This window comes from Bombus vancouverensis, chromosome 2 (assembly GCF_051014615.1).
Source record: "Bombus vancouverensis nearcticus chromosome 2, iyBomVanc1_principal, whole genome shotgun sequence".
Taxonomy (NCBI): Eukaryota; Metazoa; Arthropoda; class Insecta; order Hymenoptera; family Apidae; genus Bombus; species Bombus vancouverensis.
Genome location: NC_134912.1, coordinates 5100356 through 5126946, shown reverse-complemented (window position 1 = coordinate 5126946; position 26591 = coordinate 5100356). Strand labels below are relative to the sequence as shown.

General features: G+C 35.5%; 1 protein-coding gene across 4 annotated transcripts in view; it reads left to right on the top strand.

Moving 5' to 3' along the window:
• sona (sol narae metalloprotease) overlaps positions 1-26591 on the top strand; it is a 90894-nt gene that overhangs the window by 42479 nt on the left and 21824 nt on the right. For all 4 annotated transcript variants that reach the window (XM_076623943.1, XM_033343186.2, XM_076623940.1 and 1 more), the window contains exon 3: positions 12819-12916. In XM_076623943.1, coding sequence (XP_076480058.1) covers positions 12857-12916 — 60 coding nt within the window. In that variant the 5' untranslated portion in view covers positions 12819-12856. The remainder of the gene's footprint in view (positions 1-12818; positions 12917-26591) is intronic.

Here is a 26591-nt window from a genome sequence, read left to right as displayed (position 1 = left end):
TATAACATAAAGTTTTCCGAGTACGTACTGATTTAATTGGATTCTTTCGTTATCCACAAGGAATAATTCCAATCGTGGAACGTGCGCGCGTTTGAAGGTTAATGATAATTGATTTTTTGTTTTTCACATTCGATCGATTACCATCGGTTTCACATCGTTGTCCACAATAAAGAAGCTGTATATTTTGCATTACAAACGGATGTCGAACGGCTCTGAAACAGAAAGGTGGACTAGCCAAGGACGCGATTTAATTTATTTCGTTCAATCAAAACTTTAGCGGAGAGAAAATTTATTGCTCCAGAAATCTGTCATTATATGAAACTACTAATTATGTTTTATAGATAAATATGTATTATATTAATTATATTATATATTATTCGCATTACATTAATTATATTTACAGCAAGATTAATCGATGTTATTTGCAATTATGTTTTGATATTTTAAAAACATTGTGTAGTAATATTTTCATTTAAAGCTGAACTCTTTCGTTGCAGAGAACAAATATTCATCGTTAAACGTCCTAACAGTTTTTTTGGAACTTTCACAATTTTATCTAGTAAATTCGAAGGTTTCTCAGTTTCGTAATTATCTCTAATTACCTAGTACACAGAAAAGCACACAGGAGTAAGAAATTCTTCGCAAGATATCGCTAATTGGTATGCAACATCTAAACGATTTAGCAATAAATTAGAATTCAACACGGCCAGTGTATGATATGCGAAATAAGAAAGTCAAATATCATAGATATCAGAAATATCACTTGCACCGCAGACTATAATTTCTTCTTTGTATGATAAGTCGAGAAAACCGTTGCGTTCGGCGATTCATCGTACTTCAGATGCAAATAGCGCTTCAATTATGACGAGAAACATAGGTATGCATCTTGATCATGAAGATACGAAAATAAAACCTATTAATTACGATAATGATTCTATGGACATAGTGTAAGCATATTATATAACAGTAAAAAAGTTATGATGAACGTTCTCAGTTTTCTGAAAGCAACGGTGATTTCCAAAGTACAGTTAGGAAATTGACTGAAATATACATTATTTAATTAAGCTAATTTAAGATTATATATAGATAGACTTTAATCAGAATTTTTTCTCCCCTTTTGCGGAATTATATTCAAAATTCAAAGAGACTCAATAAATCTTTATTTGAGATCATTTCAATTATTATAGTTGCGATTATAATTAGCATTATAAGTTCAATAACTCTTAAGTAATTAAACGTTTTCAACGCGAGAATATTTTATAAATTTACGTTACGTTTGGATAAAATTAATTTACTTCAAGTAAAGTGAATTTCAATAAAATCACACGTGATAGCATATATTTAAATATCTCCCATCAGTGCTTCATTAAATAACAATTTGAAATTTAAATGATAGTTTGGAAACTTTCGATTAGGTAGCGTTTTATTAGGTAATATCAGATTTAATTTTATCACGTACTATACGTTTTATTGCATGCTATTAAATTCGTTAGAGTTCAATTAGAAAGTTTTCCATTTGATAAAGTTTGATTGAATAGTATTTTTTAAATTTCTTGCAGTAGTTAATTCGAAACTTTCTAATCGTATATATTTTTACTCGAAAATGTTTGATTCTACATACATCTATACATATTTTAATATTTTTTTAATAAACATATTTTTCTTCGAAATTTAATATGTCTCCGATTTGATTCATTCGTTTGTCAAACACAAACGAAAATATTTGTATCGTAACTAAAACCTCATTGCTTTCTAAACGTGCTGCATTAATGATAAATTAAATCATATCGTTTATTCAGTTGAATAATCGAGGAAAATCCGAGAACCACTCGTGCGACGACGACAAGTATCGTTTCTGACAGAAACGGAAAACGAGCGCAGTGTACACCGAGTAAGTTATAAATTATAATTAATTGCAACGTGTGTTGACAAGAAAAGTTGTTGCCATAATCGCGATCTCTCTTGTCGGTCAATTCGTCTCGACCAGCCTTCGAACCGGAAGAAACGCTTTCTGGTTACTTCCTTCTAGACACGAGCAGTCAAACTGCGAAGAAAGTGATCAGACAACTTGTGTACGTACAAGCAATCGCTTTTATTTCGATGGATTTTTATACTTTTTGCCGACGAATGAATACACAGTTTTATTAATTGCACGAATAAATTCCACTATTTTATAGTCTTCGTTGATTAATGGCATTCAGATAAAATGTTACATTGAAAAATTTTGCTATTATTATTATATATATAGAAACATATTATATATAGATACAATTAATACAATACAATTAATATACAGAGTGGTTGATAACTGGTGGTACAAGCGGAAAGGGGGTGATTCTACGCGAAAAAAGAAGTCGAAAATATAGAATAAAAATTTTTCGTTTGAGGCTTTGTTTTCGAGGAAATCGACTTTGAATTTTCGCTCGGTACGCGTGCACTTTATCCCGTCTCGTTATAACGGATCTCACTGTAGATCGTTGTCTCGATGGAAAAATTGAAAAAAAAGAAAAAAATTAAAAAAATATTTTTACCAACCACCCTGTATATATAATATATATAATATGTATAATTAATTAATAATAATATATATAATGTTTATTTTATTTTTTTTTCTTTCTTTAATCTCATTTCGTAAAATTTCTGAGTACTTTTACAATTGGTTCTATCAAATATTGGTAATTCAAAATTAACTAAAATCAGCATTTTTGATTCTCAGAAACGATTATATACTTAATCTTTTAATTTCAATTTAAAAACTTAATAATATCGACTAATCTGTTACATACATATATAATTCATTGATAATTATACATATATCGCAAATTGTAAAATTTTAAATGTCTATAAAAAGAATCAGAGATTTAAGGTGTACATATCGAGTAGATAGAAAATCGATTCGAATTGAGACTTGTAATCGTTTTGTATTATCCATTCATACTCTTCTATCGAATATGAGTATGTGTATCTAAAAATTGTTCTAGATAACAATGAGAATACGACAATTGTATATGTTCATTATGTGAAAGATGAAGCTAACAAGTAAAACTTCTACGTTACTTTGATCAACATCGTACCAAACTGGATTAGAGAAATGAACGTGGACTGCAGAAGAACTTGATGTTGCGATCCAAACTTCCTCTACGAGTTCAACGTCAACTTTAAGTGAAAACGCGCACGCACATTCAAGTAAAAGTGGCAGAATTTCTCGTACGCAAATGCTATCACGTTTCCCGCCACAATTTCACCCAGATATTCTTTCCGAGCTCCTAAACAGCCATGATGCGAGCGAGCAACGCACTGAATCTCATTTAAAGTTTCGCTTGATGACGATGCAACAACTTTCCATTGCTTCCTGCTATTCAGGCATATTTGAGATGAGAAGAAAGTAAACCGCTTTTTAATACTGTAGCGTAACGATCTTTATTCCATTTGCTAGACGGATGATCGTTCTAGCGCAATAGCGTTTCCATTCGCCTGATTACTTTTCGCAATCGGTTTGGTCGCCGTTTTCTCTCGTTTCGATCAAACGACACGATGAAACTCGTTGCCCTTTGCTTCGCTTCGCCCCTCTGACTCTTTGAAAACGTTCTACGACAGTCAGTCGACATTTACGATCTGCAATTAGTGTTACGATGATCGTCGTTGAACCAGAATCTATGTACGACGTGTCCTTTAAGATGGTGGAAAAAGTGCGTGATAAAATAGTTCGCAGTGGTAAAGTGATGAAACAGAGCTTTTGTATGTATAAAAGGAGAGGGCAGCGATATAAGATGTGTATTATTTTATTTCATTTTTATTTTTATTCCTTATTATGTAATAATTGAACGTATACAAATTAATGACGAATTATTAATCAAGAGCAGCACTTATTACATTTTATAAATCTAACAGACTGCACATTTTAATTACCTATTAATAGACGTAGTAATAATGTATTTTACTATTTACTGCATATGCTACTGTACAATATGTGTATACTACTATACACTATACTATTTTAGTATCATGGCTTGCAATAATAATAATAATAATTTATAAGATACTTCTTAATCTACGATATTCTAGAGGAGTACCGAAGAAGTATTTATTCGATGAATGAACGTATTCATAAAATTTTCATAATGCAATTTATTTCTGGGGTTCATTCGCAATGTATAACTTTCGTATTTTCCTTTTTTGCTCAACTGACATTAGTAACCGCAGAGATCCGTTTAACAATGGGATAATTTTTCTTCTCTGATGAATGAATACGTGTTTTTAATTAACTGTTCGCGAGACGAATAAAAAATTCATTTCGCAATAATTTGCGAATCGTCGGTCGTTCATTTCTGCGAACGTGTACGATTTCCAGGAATCAATAACTAAAGTTTGTTGAAATCAACATAACTGGATCTGACCAGACCCGAAGATTCTCATATTTCATACGTTCCCTCCAAATTTATATCGTTTATTAGCCATTCCAAAAGAAAGAAGAAGAATTATGCCTTTTATCGTAACGATTTTTTATACTTTGTCAAAGATGCTAGTTACCGAGTTTTATGAGATAATCAACCTTTGCACGTACGGATACGAAGCACAGAAAATGCAATAAAATGTCTTACTTAAAACATTTTTCATGAAGATTTACCACTTTTCAGAGCGGGTGTACCACAATTATTTTAATTTGAGAAATTGGTTGAAATGAGATCGATCAAAAGGGACAAAAAATTACTCATATTAATGAAATCCAAGCAATATGAACAGGAAATTACCTTTCATTAAAAAATTTATATGAAAAACTAAAAAATTTGATACAAAACTAATTAATTTTCATAAAAATTCACTAAAAATTATAAAGAGAGAAAAATCGTCTTTCATATAAATATTTAGTATAAGTAAAACAAATAAGACAGATTAAATACAGAGATTTGTTATCTTAATGACGTTTTGCTAGTTCACAACATGTTTACCGTAACTAAAGAGAAAATGGTACGTAATTTTACATCTTGTAAAGTAACCTTTCGTTCTTCTCATAAACTCATACTAAGCAATACTCTGCCGACCCAAAGTCTACGTTGAGCTCGAAATATTAACTTAATTACCCTTTCACTAGCGCGAAGCTTCAGACTTACATCGATTTGCACGAGAACATGACCTTTTCATCTTAAAAAAAAAAAAAAAAACAGGAAAAAAGACTGGATGTTCTACTTAGATTCTTGAAAAATTGCATCAGAGAATCGTTCAACAAGAAATCTTTATTATTATTTTCTTTATTTTTTAAGAGGAACGATAATCTTTCACGCGCTATAAAAACGATGCATTTAGTCTGTGTGAAATAAAAAATCGAAGTCTCCTCGTTGACATCTATGAATGACAATGAATTGAAATTCGTCAGACGACTTTTATATTAAATTCGGTGTTTCCAAGCCTAGAACATATTGACTTAATGATCGCCTGTATAAATCAGTAGCACGGTATCTTGAATTCAGAGTGAGGTCACTAGAAATTATTTTCCACAGACTAGAAGTGGTCTGGTTTATTTTTATCCTCTCCCCTTTTTCTATTTTTTGTTTGTTATTTTTCTGAAATAAAAAAAAGATATATAACATGGTTGATGCAATATAGAGATAACATTATATCACAGAACCCAGACGTGGTTTAACGATTAGTTAGGGAGTCCTGTCATCGAATTCTTGCACATGGTATCGTGTCGATCTCTACCTTACAATACCGTCCGAGAGAATTTTATTATGCGGCTAACGTTTCATTTACGCGATTTGCATCCTGTTTGAGATGTAAATTTACCGAACGTAGCTGATTCTGTGTGTTTTGTGTTTGAATGAATTCGTTAGATTGAACTTTTTATTTTGGATATTTTGCATATATGAAATACCAAGTTTAAAAATTAAATTGCTTGTGAAGATTATGGTAGCATAAAAATAGTTACCTTTTTTTAGATATCGCAATTATCTGTAAATTGCGTGTAAAGTGTTTCACACAACTCATCGATTCCTGTTACATTATTTATCATAATGAAAACAAGGAAACCAAGGATGTGACGTTAATGTTATCCAATAGATATTAAACTTAATTATTCAGGTATTCGTTGTTCTTTCCTTGTTTGTGAAGAGCAAATTGTATTGATTTTGAATTACGTTTATGCAATAACCATCGTCGTTATGAAATAAACCATTGTCGCCTGCTTAAAGTTTTCCATTCGCATATAAATATGAAAAAGATAAAATATCTTGAGAATTTAAGTTAGATCAAATGAAATCCCTTACAAAGCTTAGTTAAGGAACTGCATTTTCTTTCACAAACTTAAATTTAATGAAATAAAAAAATGTTTACGCGGATGCCTAATAGAAATGAAAGGACACGAAAAATAAATATCGAAGTTTTTAATCGTAGATTTAATAGGTCATCTTTGATCTTTATAAAGTGTGGAACGTGCGTTCACAGATAATTAGCGTTTCACATATCATCCTCGTAGTTCTATTCACTATACCTTGTATTATACATCGCGAAGCATAGTTGAATGAAGAAACCAAGTTGAAAAGTCGTCTTCTCACGATCGACTAAATAATCAATTACTCTTGGCTGATAGTAATAGAAATCTAATTAATTTTTAAGCAATTGGTTATTCATCGACTGCAATTACGTTGTCTTGAATGATGTTTCCATATGCATATTTTCTTCGAGAACTATACTTAGAAAATACCATTGCGATTGCTTGTGTAGAAAGAAATAACGACGTTACTTATTACTGCGATTATATTAATATTAATCTTTGACTATTTTGACATATGTAAAAGCAACAATAAGAAATGTGAATACATAGTATCATTAGGGAAATCATGCGGTAATATTTATTAACGTCAACCATGTGAATCACTTTTGATCCTAAACAGTCAGAGTTTACTTTTGATCGGAGTTGAGTAGTGATATTTCTCAACGAGACTTCGTAAGATACTGCATAAGAATTTTAAATAATCTACTGTGAGTTTACTTGTTTATTAATTATTTATTTACTTCGTTGAATTATATTTCCATAAATACATTTCATTTTGTTATCTCGATCCAATTAGGTTTAATTGCGTTTCTACCATTATCGTCTAATTGAGTCGAAAGAAGAATTTTTCGAATTGTATATAAAAGAAACATACGAATAAGATCTAAAAAGTCATAAAAATGACAGTCGCGAAGGACAACAAGCAAGGAAATTATTCTCGTGAAAAACGCATTCGATTCAAACTTGATCCCCTGACCCAACATTTTATAAAGAGCAAGAGTAAATGTAGACATAAAAGTAGGCAAGAAAATAAAAATAAACTGTAAGGATAAGTGCATATAAGAAATGGAAATAAAAACGAAAACCAATCGTAGAACGCCAAAAATAGGAAACCGTTTAATTGTCCTTGTGAAAAAAGAATGCATCCAACTTGAGAGCAATCTGGTGATTCAACACTTTTGCACCATAGTGTAAATTTGAGTCGCACGGTCTCGTGAATGCTACGTAAAAGACAGCTTTTGTCTCCGTGAAGGTCGAACCTGCCTCCTTGCGAATGTACAGAAACGCTACTTCCTATTAGAACAATGGTCGCTTTACTTTTGTCACTTCCCATGGATTTCACCTCTTTGCCGACGAAATTTTCACTCCCATATAAAAACACCTTTGGCCATAGGGCCGCCTATGACCCGCTTCGCAAATCTGGAGCGGTAAAAGTGATCAAGGACGAAAACGACGGAAAACGGGGTCATCGTGCGTTGATCCATCGAAATTGATGTCATCCATGGCCAATGTGGAGAATATGCATAACTCGTTCGTCGGCTGAAAACGATCACGCGACTTCAAAGCGTTTCCATCTCGATGACTTGAAAATTAAATGGCGTTTTGCTCGTAATCGCGAGCAAATAATAGCAACGCTTTCACTCGTACGCGGTATCTTGCGAACTTTTTGGCTGGGAATGAGTATTATGGCTGATTTTATCGGAATTCTCAGTACATTTAATTGTTCACGTAGAAAAGTAATTATTCGCCATATTTGTCGCTTCACAGGTTTGTATTCCAGTTTTCTGCTTTTGGGATACACGTATAGCGTCTTTTTGCTATGGCGTTAACTTCTATGTTGTGCGGATTTCTGTATACTTTTTCGATCTTTTTTAATTATTGTATTTCTCCGCTCTGATACTAATTTCTCTGTTCTCGTAGACTTCAAAAAATTGTATCTTTCGCGTTTATACGTCATATGTGTTTCCTTTTATTAATTATAATATCCTATACAATCATACAGATTTGATATTTTCACATTCCCTAGCATTTAAACAGGTTTAGTATTTTAATAGTATTTAGTAAATAGGTTTTTAATATCCTTCCTTTTGTACTGTTCTATTCCTGCTTTAGTTTCTTTATTCTCGTATTCTTAAGAAATTCCTTTTACTTTTATAATATACAGGGTGGTTGGTAACTGCTGGTACAAGCGGAAAGGGGGTGATTCTACGCGAAAAAAGAAGTCGAAAATATAGAATAAAAATTTTCTTTTTTAATTTTTTTTTTTTAATTTTTCCATCGAGACAACGATCTAGAGTGAGATCCGTTATAACGAGACGCGATAAAGTGCACGCGTACCGAGCGAAAATTCAAAGTCGATTTTCTCGAAAACAAAGCCTCGAACGAAAAATTTTTATTCTATATTTTCGACTTCTTTTTTCGCATAGAATCACCCCCTTTCCGCTTGTACCAGCAGTTACCAACCACCCTGTATATTATCTTTCTGTTTCTGTTCTATTCCCGCAGCTATTGTGCTTTCTACGTTATTTCCGTTTAACGTATTGTTATTTTTACTAATATCCCATTCTAAACATACAGATTGCAGGCTTTTCCAATATCTAAAACAGGTTGCCCAATGCTATCGTTTGAAGTTGGATAATAGATAGCAGAGTATAACAGCACAGAGCTTATCTATAATAGTATTTAGAAAAGAAATATCAATTGCCATTTTTCCCTATTCACGACTCTGTAAAATATCGATCTACGTATAGCAAGTATATAATGCACGATCATATCTTTAGAAAAGATCGTAGATCGTGATCTCGTGTCATTGTGACTAACACGACACTGCTCCCTGTCTGTTACGTAATATTCGTAAGAGTAAGACGACTTAAGAACAAATAGAAAGTTGACTATCGGTAAAGGTTTTATCATACTTTATTATCATTCTCAGTTGTAAAACCGATAAGTGATGGCAAAAAGCACTGTTTAATATTACGGTAATCATTTTAAGTACTTAGCCTATCGAACGAATTATTTGCCGTATCGAATAGTTTGTACAGTACCATTAAAAAAGTTTCGACCATATTTACCGCCCTACAGTATGTTCCATTGAATGCAAATGGAATTTCCGGTTATTATACATATATGGTAACCAGACTGCTCGAAACATGGTAATTCTTTTTTATCGTTCAACCATTAAAGTTTTCGCTGCACGTGATATACGAGTTTATTAAATTCACAGTGGAATTTCAATATACGAATATACGTACATTTTCAGCCATGGTAGAAAGTTTGGTTTTGCTTAATTTCAATTACTTTACGATGTTAAACGCGTTTCAACTCCCTGTAAAATATACACGGGTTTTAATTACGACAGAAGTCAGCAACTGTTTTTTCCTCGAGAAAGTTGCCGAGTTAAGAGCAGCGTTATCATCGACAAATGAGTTGCTTAAACACGTTACTTTATTGCTACGGATACAATGACTGTCGATTTAAAACACTAATGTGAAACCGATTGAAAATCCTGGTCCATGGTATATTTGTTTCGCAGAGACTATATTTATTTAGTTCAAAAGAAACGTGGATTTGTTGAAGAGTTTCTCTATATTGATAAAAATATTTGTATAGATACATATATATACGGTATATACTACAGGATATAAAAACATATAAAAAAATATTAAAAGAGGAAAACATTACTTACATTTTTGTGAATTATTTGTTTTGTACTTTTTATTATTCTATTTTAATATTATTATATTGTATTATATTTATTATATTATATGCTTCGTATATTTTGCATAAAGAATTATAATACTTACATTTGAATTAAAGGGCAACATATGTACGCATTAAGTACGTATAATATGTATTTAAGCGAATAGATCACTATTTTAGCGATAGATGATCGATTTTTGATTCAACGTCGATGTCCAAAGGTCATTTTTCCTGTTTCAAAGATTTTTCATTTCGATCTAAAATTAATATTTAGAGAATATATCGACATAGGAACGTCAATTAGTCCGCGTGAACAAATACGTATACATAAATAAGGAAATACGATGATTTAAACAAAATCTTTTTAAGCATGTACGAGGAATGCAAGTAAAAGATGTTATTACACAGTACTTTGTTATTGTAATCGTTTCTCCTTGTTTAAAATGCCAAAGCATTTGCAACAGCATCACTTCACTACCAAGATTAATGATATGCGCATTTACGCTCTTGCAAGAATGCAATCTACAGCACAATAAAATTTTCCTCGTGAGGTTTCACTTTCGGTGAAAATAAATCTTCTAGAACTGAATTAATCTTCGCTTCAAAACACACCTTTGCAATTCACTGTAAGCTTGTTTTTTTACGTATTATTAGCCATATTGCTTTACAAAAAAAATTGTCTGATACCTTGTCTACTTGGAAAAGAAAAATTTATATCACCTATGGAAATCAAAATTTTTAATATACAAGATAGCATCCTTAATAAAATTATTGAATAGAATGTGGGAAGCTGTAAATTTGTATCTTTATTGTATAATATCTCTATACATACGTGCATTTATCTTTATACATATGTATATTGACCTATAGCAAAATTAATGATGCATCCTGCATCTCATTACGAGAAACTTTATATGTACTTCCTTTTTTTATTCTAAATTTTCCATTAACTAACTTCGTTAAATATTCATTAACTATACGTAACGAAAATTGTCCATTTTTCCAATATCAACAACGTAAAAGGTTTTCACAAAATTGAATTTCAATTCAAAATCGACTATGAATCACGTATATCTGGCTAAAATATTAATTTCAGAAGTTAAATAAATGAAAAAAGCGAAACGAATAAGAGGACTATAAAATCAGCCATAAAATCAACGGATCGAAAGTATCGGCTTATACCTTATCATATTTGTTTAGTTTCACCTCTTACCATACATATCACATATGTTATCACGTATCATTGCGTCAAAAAATTCTCCTTATAATAAAATCCAGTTTTGATAAAACTAACGAGTTACCTCGTGATCTAATCTCTATCGTATTAATACTAACTTTCGTTGACCGATCGACATAAAGATCGTTCTTTTGTTAACGTTAACCGCACCATATTTCCCCTTCCACTTCGAAACGACCCCATTGAAGTTTCGCGATTTTTACGATGCAGCGATCGAAAGTTTTCGTTTTGACGCGCGACGTGGGCGTTAATTCGATGCGATTCAACTTTCCTTCCGGGATCGTCGCCTGTCCTATTCACGTTAAAACGCCACCTCCCGCTCGTGTTTGTCGCAGGTTTAGTCGCAGGCATGCGTGAACCCATCATATAGGTTAGTCGTTGTTTCGTCTCGATGTTTCTCCTTTCTTCCTTCCTCCTTTTCTCTCTCTTTGTCTTTTCGTCTGCCTTTTTTCTCCGTGGTTCTTCTTTCGTTTACGAGCGCGTTGCGCAGCGGGTGCGGCGAAAATTATGTAACCGCGCGCGGATTTCTTCATCGCCGCTCGCAACTCGTGGTAATTACATTTCTACCGTGAGAGATATCAGTTTCTGGCCAGCGAGCAAATTGTTGCTGCCTGTCTGGCCCCTCGTTAGCGCAATATTCTAACGGCGATGTTGCATCGGATCGTGAATAGAATACTACTTTGCTCGCGATATCTACGATAAATGTTTGGCGCAGAATCAACCCTTTCGAGACATTTTTCAACTTTGCTACGATCCTAGAATTTTTATAATATGATCTTGCTCTTATTTATGGAAAGAGCTAATTTAATATTTGAATTTAATATTTAATAAGAAAACGTTTTTAAACGTTGATATTTTAGAGAAACATCCGCGGACAATTATGAAAGAAATTTATGAACGATCGTATCAAAATACTTCAGTTGGTTAAATCAAAATTGACAAAAATATCTGTAACCCCGTACCAGAAAATGATTTGTTGCAAACACATTTCCTATTATTCGATTACTTTCTTATGTAAATTTCATGTGTACCATTATGTTGTTCAGCTAAAATTGCACCATATAAGTCTCATTATACAAAGTAAAAACTGACTTCATCTTTATGTGTATCATTCTTGGCAAATCTGTCGGCAATTTATATAATGGAGTCTATAATTTCAGTGTAAGACCGCTCTCCGTTATTAACTGAAATAAGTGCTCCATACGAGTTTGAAATATAAACGTGTCATTTATATGAGACGTTTGTATCCCTTGTATGCAAAAATAATTCACAGATAGATTACTCTCGAGATGTCAGTAATCTTATAAATAGTTTTTCCCATTTCTTCGTTTAATTTTTACTCTCTCACTTACGTGGGAATTATGTATAGAACAGTTTTTTTTAAACAGAGAAATATATTTTATATTTGTTAAATATATTTCTCATACCTTTTAACGTAAGACTTGAAATTTGGAATTGTATATAACATTCTTTTTCTCTCATTCTATTATTTTATACATTAACTTTTACTCGACATAATTAGCGTCAGGTAGCGTCAGTATACGATAAAGTAGCCACTTGATTAATTCGTCGAACCATCCATTTAAACAGACTTCTTATTTCGTGTTTCAGCGATGTGACGCAGCCCATCAGGAATATTTTCACGCAAAATGATTCGTGCCCTTGTCCTTCTCTGCATGGCCGTTCTACCTCTTGTACGATGCCACAAGGTAAGATCGCGTCAAGTACTATCGGGATCGGCAAGGACGATGTTATTCCGTACAGGCGCTTCCTTAAAACAAAGAACACGTGTAACGTGGTCGTGGTCGGTGGCGTTGACTCGAAATGACAAGATGTTCGCGGAATCAGACGACGTTAATTGTTGATTCTCCGCTGATTACAAAGCAAATTCACACTGCGTAAACACCGACTTCCGTTGGTAACGTTAGTCGCCTCGTCGATCAGAAAAAGTAACTAATCGTGGTCGTACGTTTGTTCATATTTATTTTTACGACGTTATTATCATAGAAATTAAGAGTTCAATTTAACATGAGTCACAATGTGGACGATGAACATTTTTTTCTGAAATTTTTAAGTATAAAATCACCTACGTGGTTATTATCAGCGACAACGTGGCCAGAGACTGAGATTTATTAGTTAGACTTTGTTAAATAACGATGTGTCCTTCTGAAAGAAGAAAACGCTTGAAACTTGACTTTCGTCACAGAGATTTTCACTTCAAGTTTCACAGATCTGGTATTTGTTGCGATACTAACTATATGTCGGATTAGGGTTGGAATTTTGGGGCGTTCGATGAACCTTTACTCAATTTACCATCGCGGATGTAGCCAATTTTTATTGGTACAAATGTGGACACTACAAGAGGCTATAAGTAATAGCAGCGATAGGATGGTCGAGATGATGGTGACAACGAATTCAGGTTCGATACACGGGATGACGTGTGCCAACGTAATACACGATTCTCGATAATAATAACTCTCTCGATAACTCAATCAGCAGTTCGCCCAACGACTAACTAACAAACTAACTCGTAATCCAAATGAAGCTGCCCTTATATATTCCTGTCCCCACTTCTCGGGTCAATCTTTGTTTTTAAGGAGAGCCATTATAATCATTCCATACCTCTGTCAGGTACACGTCCCTCCCGTGACCGTGGCTACGTTCAGTGACGCTACGCTATGTCACTTCAAGCTCGAACCCATCGTCATAAAGCCAGATTGGAACATTAAAACTATTTCTTATTTTTATTACTTAAGTGTAGCTATAGTAAAAGTCTGGACTAGGGTATTGGGTTTTTTCTAACATTCCAGACGGGAAATCTCGATGTTCTTTCATCCCCGACATATGTTTAGGGTAATTTGAAGAATCGCACAGATGTCGCAAATTGATGGGTTTGGTTAAGAAATTAGATATGCGTGTGTGAGTCTGATATGGCCAATTCTGAAACTGTGTAATAGAATTTGCTGTTTACGATCGATTTTCCTGGTAATTAGGTCCTTGATAAAGAATTCTTCGTTGATTTTGAGTGCATACGAGGCTGTACAGTTTTTCGAAAAGGCCGTAAATTGTTTTTGAGACTTAAGATATCATTTGGAAGGACTTTCTCAAGCTTATGTGTAAGGTAAGATAGACGCAGCCTTTGGTGCCTTGTCAAAATCACTTTCTTTTAATTCTTCTTATTTCTTTAATCTTTCTTTCTTTAAATCTTAAGATTTAAATTTGGTACGAATGATTGAATCGATAATAGAGTAAAAATCCTTAAGACAATTTGCGTCACAGATTACATACAAGGATGTCCTTCGTGCAGTGCAATTAGACGCCTCTACTCTGGCATTTTTTATTATGTCATTATCAAAAAATCAGTTTAAAAGACATCACTGTGTCAACAAAATCAATTAATTTCTTTTAGTCTGAGCAGTATTTAGCAATTGAGCAGTTGTCTGAAAAAAGCAGTTTCATAGCATTATTAAAGACAAAGAACATGAATCATAGGTGTTTCTGAAGTCGTATGATTTCGTCAAACGCCGATGTAATATTTTACATTTACATCCAGACGATGGTAAAACACTTACGCAAACAGACTGAATTTTTTAGTGAAATAGGCCATGAAATCTTTCATTTCTCAAGGATTAATTCGCGAGTGATTGGAAATTCAATTTTCCTTTCATCGAATGATAATGTCTATCGGATGATACGAAAATGTTAAACAATTAAAAATGTTAAAAACGTTAAATAATTAGACAAACCGAGAGCAAATATCTCTTTTTTCGGTTTTATACAGTGGGAGATTACAAGTGAGTCAATTATAGTAAACGAACGCGAGCAGCAGGATAATAAGGACAATGGCCACGATGAACGTCATCAGGAAAGTAACGTAGGAGGAGAAAGGAATAAATTGTACGTTGAACTCTGTAATCTAACGCGATACGTTTTCAATATCGTTCGAGCGCATCGTATCGTTTCAGATAATTCTTCTGAACCACCCCTCAACAAACGATTGACTTTTACGCCTCAAGGTCAAAAATGAAATTATGCGGCAATCGTTTCGATATGCTGAAAATTCATGCAGTGAAAATAATTTGTTTGTATCATTAAATAGAAGCAACCGTGTTTGCGTGCAAAGAATAAAGTAATCTACGTATGGCTATATGGCGTGAAGAAAACGGAATTATGATTTATCATAATTCGAAAAGTGTATTGCAAGCCCGCTTTTCATTAGCAAACCAACTGAATATTTCATTTTCAATGTACCCAGCAGCGAGACTGATAATAACATACGGGTTTACATAAATCTCTTCGTTAAAAATAACATATTGTTATCAGACTGCGATTCCATGCATTTGCGAGAAATTTCGAAATAGAAAAGTATCCGAATCTGCATATAAATAATGCAGAAGAGAAAGCAAAATATGCGTTATAATATCTAACAGATGAAACGATTTTCAATTTATTATATGTCGGAGAGGAAAGGACACCGGAGCCTTTCCTCTGTAACTTCGGGAAAATCCGTAAAGTTGTAATTAAAGTTTACAGTTGTAATTAAACAATTTACCGTAATCCTTACCTTAGGCCTTAGGTTCGATAATGAATTCACAATCAACGGGATGATGAATGCGACACGTATGACTCCACGTACAAGTAAACTTATCTGCATGAACTCCAAAAAAATCCAAGTGGAACTGCCCTTATATATTCCTGTCCCCACCACTCGGGTCAATCTTTGTTTTTAAGGAGAACCATTATAATCATTCCATACTTCTGTCAGGTACACGTCCCTTCCGTGACCGCGGCTACGTTCAATGACCCGCTATGTCACTTCGAGCCCGAACCCATCGCCATAAAGCCAGATTGGAACATTAAAACTATTTCTTATTTTTATTACTTAAGCGTAGCTATAGTAAAAGTCTGGACTAGGGTATTGGATTTTTTCTAACATTCCAGACGGGAAATCTCGATGTTCTTTCATCTCCGACATATATGTCGGAGAAGAGTCAGGAACAGGGTTGTGGGCGTTTGCTGGATCTCCATTGGAATGGCCATCGCTGTGTTATAGCGACGGTACGGCCTGATACTACGAGTATGAACACTACCGATTCGACAATCAACAGCGGTGATTAGGCACTCGCGACACTGGTGATAATGGTCTTAGGTTTGATAACGAATCCAGAGTCAACAGGAGGATAGATATACTTGCTCTAACTCAGACGTGTACTGATCGTAAGGCGCTATTCCCTTCCTCGATGAGGTCTCAGTCAGGAATGCATCTTCTTCCCAACAACGCCACCGAGACCAACTCTGGTGGGGTGTCTAAGTACCCAAGATCCTCGGATCGACGTCGCTGTCGATTGGTCGATTTGGGACAAAAACTGCCTGTCCGTTTACAAACATCTTAGTTGCCGAAAAACCCAGGTTTTATAGCGGGTCCTCGGGCTACCGGGTCTTGTGCTGTGTACGTGCCTCAACCTCAGGTATTAATTGTCCTAAGGAACCGTTAGCATGTTTTACTGTCCGATAACTCTATGGGTAGTTCCTTTAATGAGGGTCATAACACCGCTCCGCGCCTTTGTTAGACGGAGCGCCCGTCCCGTTGACCGCGGCTACTTTGGGCAACAGGTTGTCGGCCCGAGCCAAAGCTCACCGTCACTAATCCCGGACGGTTACCATCGGCTTGGATAACTGCGATTGTTTCATTACGGCTATAGTAGACTCTAGATTACAATGTTAGGGGGTTATCCTGAAGTTCCAGAAGGGCCCCGGCGTCCTTTCGTCTCCAACATATATGTCGGGTTGGCGTTGGAATTAGGGTTATGGGTGTTTAATGAATCTCCACTGGAATTAGCCATCATTACGGTATAACAAAAATAGAGTTTATTAACATAAGTATGGATACAATCGATTTAACAATTCATTGCGGCGATTAGACACTTGTAACACTAATAACAATGGTCTTATGTTCAATAACAAATCCGCGATCAACGGACACCAGGTCGCTTCTGGTGGTAGGAAAAGCGGCGTGGTAGTGCCGGACTGCAATCGACTGAAACCTCCACGATGACCATCCCGGCTGTGATCGAGAGGGGTCCGGGACCCGGTGTGAGCGATACACCGGGCCATGATGGGGTGTGCCGAAGGGCACAAAATTCATGGAGAAACGTTTTCGTTCGGAAAGTGAGAGACATTGACGTTGCTGTTAATTGTTAATCTACGGTGATCCAAGTGATCCAAATCTACGGGGTTCCGCGAAAAGAAGTCTACGTGGGCCATTTTCTTGCCTTCTCGATACATAATGTCAAAGGTAAAATATTGTAGGTAAGCCCACCACTTGTAAACCCTTTCATTTAAATATGCTTTATTACCGTATGCCTTCAAGGAATTACAGTCAGTGACGATAACAAATTCTCGGCCATATAGATAATGCCGAAAATGTTTGACAGCGTTTACAATTGCTAACGTCTCTAGTTCATAGGGCTGATAGCTAGATTCCTCAGGGCTAGCTCTTTTACTGTAATATTCTACTACTCTGTTTTTACCTTCAACATTATGAATTAAGATAGCCCCATATCCCTTTGAACTAGCGTCAGTATGTAGTTCTATGGGGTACTTGGGGTCGAATGTTATTAACACCGGCACATCAGTCAGGACGGAAATTACCATTTTCCTTATTTTTTCATGCCTATTCGTCCAATTTAAATTTTTATTAGTGAAAGTAAGTGCATACAAGGGTTTCGTTACCTGGGAAAATTTAGGAACGAATTTTCGAAAGTAAGAGGCTAAACCTAAAAACTGCCTAACCTGTGTAACGGTTGTTGGTGCAGGTAACGAACTCAAAGCTTGTATTTTACCGGGGTTGGGACAAATTTCTCCGTTATGAATTACATATCCCAAATACAGTATCGATGTCTTTAGAAAAGAGCATTTAGAAAGATCAAAAGAAAACCCGGCTTTTACGAAGGTACTTAATATTATGTCCAGTCTTTCTAAAGCTTGATTTACTGAGTTGGCAAGGATTAGGACGTCATCCAAGTAAATAACAACATATGGATAATCGAGGTCTCCTAAGGCATTGAGGATGGCCCTCTGAAAAACGGACAATGCATTTTTTAACCCAAAAGGCATCGTTATGTACTCATATTGTCCATCGGGGGTAATAAACGCTGTATACTCTATCGAATTAGGATGAATAGGAATTTGGTAAAATCCGCTGGCCATGTTTAAACTAATAAAATATCTCGCATTTTGCAATCTCGCGATTTGATCCGCAATAAGAGGTAGGGGGTGCCGATCCGCGACCGTATTTTTGTTTAGTTCCCGAAAATCTGCACACAATCTATGTGTGCCGTCCTTGTTCTTCACGAGTAACATAGGGCTCGCGAATTTTGAACTACTAGGCCTTATGATTTTTGCTTCAATTAGTTCGCTTACCCTCTCACGCACTATTGCCCGCTCTTCCTCGTTAAATTTATAAGGCCTTTTTTGGACGTTGATGTTAGGATTAATTAACTGTATTTCTATCTGGCCCGTATTTACGCGAGTACGTGGGAACCCCGCAATGAATGAATCTTTAAATTTGTTGAGAATAGAAATTAATCGACTTTTATCGTTACCGGTTATAGCTATATCGACCTCGTTAATATTGATCTCGTATTCCGCGGTTTTGCTATAGGCATTTACTGTCTCTGTTTTACAAATAACTAGGCTATTTCGCATAATTTTTACTTCAAAACCTTGGCTCAAAATGTCACGCCCAATCATGATATCGCATTGTAAATAATTATCAGCAAGTATATGAAAAGTTGTCTCCAATGTAAAACCACTAATACATACAGTGGACAAAATTTGAGACGTACTTTTCACACACGTATTTCCTACTCCTCGCATTACTACAATATCAGTCGTTCTTTTTCCAGAAAATTTCGAGGCTACGGACTCTTTAATTAATGAGCATCTGGCCCCATAATCGAAATAAAATGAGAACGACTCACCTAGATGACTTAATCTACCAGTTGAAAACTCCGCCACGCAGAGGTCAACTCGATCTTCGTTATTAGAATCATTGTTTCTTTCCCGTGGTAAGGGACAATCAGGCGCGATATGACCCTCTCCACGACACTTGAAGCAAGACTCTTCGGACAATGTAGCTGGTCGGCTTCCTTCTGGGCATCGCGTATCCTTCTGTTTCTCGATCCTTACCCTCTCGTGGCACTCATTCTGGGAGTCAAGCTTCTGTCGTTTGGCTTCGCTGCTAGTTGATGTATTACTTGTCGAAGCCGCCGGCCTCTTCAAGAGAGCGGGATCTCTCATTTGACTTGGAAATTGGTCCTTGGTCTCGATATCCTTCTCAAGTGCTATTTGTTCAATACGCTGATCTTCTGGGCTCTCTTGACAAAAAATAGAGTTGATTACTTCCGCCATATTTATATTTCGCCGCTTCGTCTTCAAGAGGGAGAGGAGACGAATGGCGTAAGCTACCATGTTTTTGTCCTTCTGTAATTCTTCTTTGGACATATTCATTAATTTCGTGGTTGCTGTATCTTCGCCACCAAAACGCGCAGTAAAAAGTTCCTTAAACACCGGCCAGGTAAGCTTTTCGCCGTTCACTATCTGTGTAAACCAATGCGCTGCAGGGCCCTTTAGAGCACTATTTAAAGCAGAAATTAGCGCACTGTCTTGTAGAGGGTTGTCCTTCATAAGCAGATTAGCAGCTGCGCACCATGCGGCTGGATCGGCGCCCGCGATTTCCGGGTTAAAAAATGGTAGCATTATATTTACAGGTTCCGCACTCGGCACCAGCACCTGAATTAACCCGCTCATGATAGTCGAATGCTCTTGCATTGTTATAACCGGCATTGATGTCACTTCTGATGTCGGGTTGGCGTTGAAATTACGGTTATGGGCGCTTGATGAATCTCCACTGGAATTAGCCATCGTTGTGGTACAATGAAGATAGAGTTAGAAGTAGAAAGATAGAGAAGACAAGTAGGGACACAACCGATTTGACAACTAACTGCGGCGATTAGGCACTCGTAACACTCACGACAACGGCCTCAGGTTCGATAACGAATCTGCGGTTAACAGGATGTCTAAATCTAAGTCTAAGTAAATCTAAGTATATGTTAAGACGTGAAATATTCACGGATGACTGACTTATCCTGCTGATCATACGCGAAAAAGTGTCTCTTCATCACGGTGACGCTGCAGAGGAAAACTATGATGGGGTGTGTCTAAGGGCACGAGATCATCGGATTCGTGGAAAAAGGTCCTCGTTGTGGGGGAAATTAACGTTGCTGTTAATTGGTCAATTTCCATGTTGGTGGTTAGAGAAGGATGCTAGCCGCCCTTGAAGGAAAGTTTGACAGAGGTCAGATGTGTGCGGGCCCTCACCGCGTATCCTTAATAACCTCAAGGACACACCATAAACTTAAACCTTTAATTTATTGTTTCTGTAAGTTAATGGATGGTGCTTGGAACAGTCCTTAGGTTTATTGCACGTTTGTACAAATTACGGAGAGAGCAGGTAGTTACCTAGCGGGAAAACCGAATATTTAGCTAACGGAACAGCTGGGTTTTCCCATAAACAACGTCATCTACGAGCCGCATTGGTAGGCTTTCTCCTATCTTCGTTTATTAACATAGGCTATAATCAATTGGCATCGCAGATCGTTACCCTCACTTTTCCTAACGAAAAGTGTGAACAACGAATCCGCGTTGTTAGTTCTAAGGGACACACCCACACCCACACTCGAGCCCAAGCTCATTATCACAAATCACGAATAAATACAATCGGATTGAATGGCGACAATTGCTCAATTACGGCTACGATTAGAATCTAGATTATAATGTTAAGGGATTTTCCCAAAGTTCCAAAGGGAAGGCTTCGGTGTCGACATAAGGCTTCAACATATACAGGGTGGTTGGTAACTGGTGGTATAAGCGGAAAGGGGGTGATCCTACGCGAAAAAAGAAGTCGAAAATATAGAATAAAAATTTTTCGTTTGAAGCTTTGTTTTCGAGAAAATCGACTTTGAATTTTTGCTCGGTGCGCGTGCTGCACGTTATAACGGATTTCACTGTAGATCGTTATCTCGATGAAAAAATTTAAAAAAAAAAGAAAAATTAAAAAAGAAAAATTTTTATTCTATATTTTCGACTTCTTTTTTCGCGTAGAATCACCCCCTTTCCGCTTGTACCACCAGTTACCAACCACCCTGTATATGTCGGAGATTTACTTAATACGTCGGACCAGATCCGCAGGCTGAAGAGACACTACCCGTTAGACCTAAACACTAGATTTAATTAGATTAAGTAATATTTACTTATTTATAATACTTACTTATAGATTATACTTATCTATAATAAGTATTAACTTATTGTAAATAATTAGCTATGTCACTGCGCCACGCCAGAAAAAGTTACTGAAAATTCTCACGAGAATTGATTGTAAATTTTAATAAATAAAAAAAAAAGTATGTCGGAGATAAAAGGACATCGGGGCCTCCCTTTTGGAATGTTAGAAAAAACCCCGATACGCTAGTCCAGACTTTTACTATACCTACACTTAAGTAATTTTTTTTTTTTATTTATTAATATTTACAATCAATTCTCGCATTGAGAAACGTAAGTAATAAAACGAAGAAATAGTTGTAATGTTCTAATCCGATTATGGGTGCTCAAAGTGTATGACGATGAGCTTAGGCTCGAAGTGACATAGCGGGTCATTGAACGTAGCCGCGGTCACGGAAGGGACGTGTACCTGACAGAAGTATGGAATGATTATAATGGTTCTCCTTAAAAACAAAGATTGACCTGAGAGGTGGAGAGAGGACTGTATAAGGGCAGTTCCATTTGGAATGAGATAGTCTATTCAGAGGAGTACTACTTGCACGTTGAGTTTTTTTTTATTTATTTATTTATTTACATTTTACAATTTGTCCAGTAGGACATTTGGTAAAATATTATAGCTTAGAGGTATAATAATATAACATGCGGATGGCTACCCCCAGTGGAATACCACCTTCGAATTTGATTGATTTATTTCTTTAGTGTGGTGAGTGTTTGTTTGTTAGGTTATGTCCTTTGTGAGATCTGTTGGGTGTTTCCTTTTTAATCTTCTTTTTTCAATTCTCAACGCGAGAATTGATTGTAATTTTAATAAATATTAAAAAAAAAAATCTTTTTATGTTTGATGCGCCGACCGTTTCCGCTGCCAGCCGGTTTGGGTGCGTTGCTATTCTTTCTCTGTACCTTCTTGCACATCTGCTAATCTCCTCCTTGACTGCTGATATTCCCAAGTTTTTCCGAATATCCTCGTTTCTAACGTACCATGGGGCGTTTACTATTGTTCTAAGAATTTTAGCTTGCATTGTCTCTATTTTGCTTATATGGATCATTGCTGCTGTTTCCCATAGTGGTATTCCGTATGTCCAGATTGGTTTTATGACCATTTTATATATTTTTAGTTTGTTTTCTATACTTAGTTTGGATTTTCGACTTGTTAGCCAATGCATTTGTCTCCTTGCTGTCTGTATTTTATCTGTTATTAATTTGATATGCTGTTTCCATGTGAGTTTTGTATCTATGTGGAGTCCTAGATATTTGACTTGCCTTGTTTGAATTATGTGCGTGTCGTTCAGAAAGATGTTTGATGGTATGTGTTTTCGCTGTGTGAATGTAATATGGTTGCATTTATTGGGGTCTGCTTTAATTTGTTTAACTTGCAGCCACTTTTCTATTTTTGTGATATGTTCTTGTAGTAATGTGACTGCTGTCTAGTAATTATGACTCCGAAAAGTCTAGTAACTGTAATTCAAAAGAGGCAATCAGTGTTAGAAGCTATAGCAATCATACTGGTGATGATAACATATCTAATATTCTGGGAAGAGCACAATCATTTGTTTACATCGTGTTCTATAAATTTAAGATTGTCTCTAATTGATTCTGCAATCCGGGAAACACGTGCTTATCTTATACGACACCAGTCTGGGATCTTCGTTATCAAGTTCCAGGAGTTGGGGAAAATCCAAGTGATATTTCTGCGCGTTTTGAATTATCTTTATGCTGTAGCTTTATATCATACTGTATGTATTCAACATCTTTTTATCATCTTTCGCAAATCGTGGACTTCTGTGTTGTGTATCAAGCACCAGACGCTTTATCTATTAAAGTATTAGCTGTCGCGTTTACTGCGTTTGTCCTACTGTGATTGCTTTTATCATGAACCACCTGTTTTAGAAGTCTGCGAATCAGTGTGTTATTACATAACTTCCTGACGAAAAAGTTAAGATATGTCAAGATAAGTTGTTAAGATATCAGGGCATTTGTCATAGATATTCCATTTTCTTCGTGAGCTTCAATACGGACAAAGAAGTCTCTGATCTCTTTGGGACAAAGAGCAGAAAAATTCTTTGTACGCATTTAAGAGTCATCGAAGAGTTATTCAACAAAAATCTCAATTCGAAGATGGTATCCCACTGGGGGTAGCCATCCACATGCTATATTGCTATATCACTAAGCTATAATATTTTACCAAATGTCCTACTGAACAAATTGTAAAATGTAAATAAATAAATAATAAAAAAAAACAAAAATCTCTATAATCACTGTAAATCTCGACCCTATACAGCAAGTAATACTAAAAAAAGTTAAAATTAGTCACGTTAAATTTACACATGCTATGTATATCCACACTTAATTTTTAAATATAACCCATCAACCTGTGATATTTATAATTACTAAATTACCAATTAAATGTTTAAACATTCGTCATGGCTCAAAATTTAAATTTTTCTTTTAATTAATTATCTGTACTTATTATTTTACTATAGCATCGTTGTACTCTTTTTGTTAAGAATGCCGTACACGCGATCAGAATCGCTTTTGCATCCGACAATTTAAATTTCTGAGCCGACCACTCCTTTCAAAATCACGTTTTGCAATAAAATAAGAAAAATCGAGCGTCAAAGGTTCGCGGTTGTTTATCTGGTAATCGACCATGGCAAATGCAAGCTGCTTCATGGCTCGGCAATCGTGTGTTTGCCATTCAAGAGGGAAATCGTGCTCCGGCTTCGTAGTACGCATACAATTAGGAGAGCGACACGGTGATACGGATCTTTTTCGAGTAAATCCGGTTCTTTAACTGCGCCGTGGTTGCGTTGCTCGGTTTTCCGATCAAACGGTCTGTCGCGTCATTAAAATCATGGGAATTTGTAGCGAGACAAATTAAACGCCACCATTTGGGAAACGCATGGGGAATTAACTTTCGACCACATTCGATTTTCCGCGAATCGAGAAAAGAAACGTCGAATTGTCCAAATTTGATGATATTGAAATATTAAATTATGGAGTAGGTTTCTGCAAATACTAATTGATTAATTACTAGTTACTTTTTATTTAATTAATTGTAATTAATGTTTAAGGTAAACCTGAAACGAGAAATCATGCATAGCAATAAGATTTCTTTGATATTTTATTCAAATTGAAGATATTTCTCAATATTAAAAAGGTACGATTGGGTCGAGAATGATCGGAAGAACGTAGCAGGATTAATTAATCTTTGATTGGTATTATCAGGTCATAAATAGCCTACAACAATTTGGATGAAGTGAAATTAACGTTTTAATGTTTGTGTATTTCATTTTAGTTTGTATTCTGCAAGTTACTATTCATTTCTGAAATTAATATATATACTTTATTTATGTTTTACGATGATATGATAATTGTTCTTTTTTTCCTTTTCTTTTAAAATTCCTTACAAGTAATTCTATTGTATATTAAAATTTATACGTAAGTTTAACGATTTTGTTTAACGGCGTGAAAACAACTTATTAAATAATATAACTCGAAATCTAATTTAAGTTCGTCGTCTATAATTTAACGATACCAGCTAAAGGTTAATACTGTCGATTCCGGGAATGGGATCCTCATTAACTTCAAAGACACACGTGCACACAGAATACCTATTACTAATTGATTTACTCTACGATACCACTTTGTAATTCCGTGATGGCGATGCAGAGACCATTCTCTTCCAGGAAAGCTGCAATTAGAGTAAACAGTAATGGTACAATTTGTGCATTCAGACCGGTAAACAGCGCAAATAGGACATTGCACGCGATCGAATTTCCTAACATAATGAGTGAAAGTAATCGACCTTAGCAACCGTCAGGCAGCGCGATAGTTAATTGCAACTCGATTTCTGTGACACGTTATATACGTGGTTAGGTGTTCTTAAATGGTAGAAGCAGACCTTGGGCCGCGATTGGAAAATCTTTGAAATGCACACGCATCGATTACCTGCGGGACCGTGGCGACCGTGCTTGAACTATTCACAGTGCATGTGTCCCGACGACTGTTGATCATTGTCCTCGCAACAGCAGCCAATTAGCCATGCACTTGGCGGCGACAAAGCAACTCGTAATGAAACTGTTCTACCACGATTTGCTAATACGTGCAATTGCCGCAATTGAGTGAAAAAATGGGGCGTTGCCTGAGTGTTTTATGGAAATAGCTTTATAAGGTACGATGACGCGACGTGCGATTACATCCATGTTTTGCGAAAATGTTTTTTGTTCTCATCGAGGAAAGTGGATAGACCTAATTATTGCGATGGGTATTTCGCAAATTCGGGGCTTTAACGATTTGCAGATTGGTAGATTAAAGGTTGGAAAGATTCAAAATTGGAAAATTGGAAAAATCGTACATTTGGAGAGTATCGAAATTTTGAGATTGATGGGTTTGGAGATTTAGAAATGCGAGGAGTGGGACGCTGCAAAATTTGCAGGTTTGAAAAAGACTAAAAGATTGGAAATCTGACAATTTGAGGAAACTTCGGAAATTCTAAGATTCCAAGATTTGTACACTTGGAAAGTTTCGAAATTTAGAAATCGAAAAATTTGAGCATTAAAAGATTGGAGGAGCGAGATATTTACAAATTTGAAAATCAGAAGACTCTAGAGGCTGGAAAATTTAAAAAGTTGCAGAAATTTGACAATTCGAGGAAACCAGAAATTCTAAGATTCCAAAATTTGTATACTTGGAGTTTCGAAATTTAGAAATAGAAAAATTTGAGGATTAAAAGACTGGAAAAGCGAGAGATTTACAATTTGAAAATCAGAAGACTCTAAAGACTGGAAAATTTAAAAAGTTGCAGAAATTTGTCGCAGAGAAATGATTATTAATGCTCTCAAAAAATATGTTGAATAATTTTATCAAAAATATTATAATCTGTCTAAAAACATGTGGCATAGACTAAGGGAAATAATTGGTCGTAATTAAATATAAAATGTCGGAAAATTACATTACGGTAATTGACGTAGGAGTCCACGTACTCTGAAACACGTTGTAATAAAAGATCGAAAGTAACGGACTTGTTTCTTGGTGTTATTATTA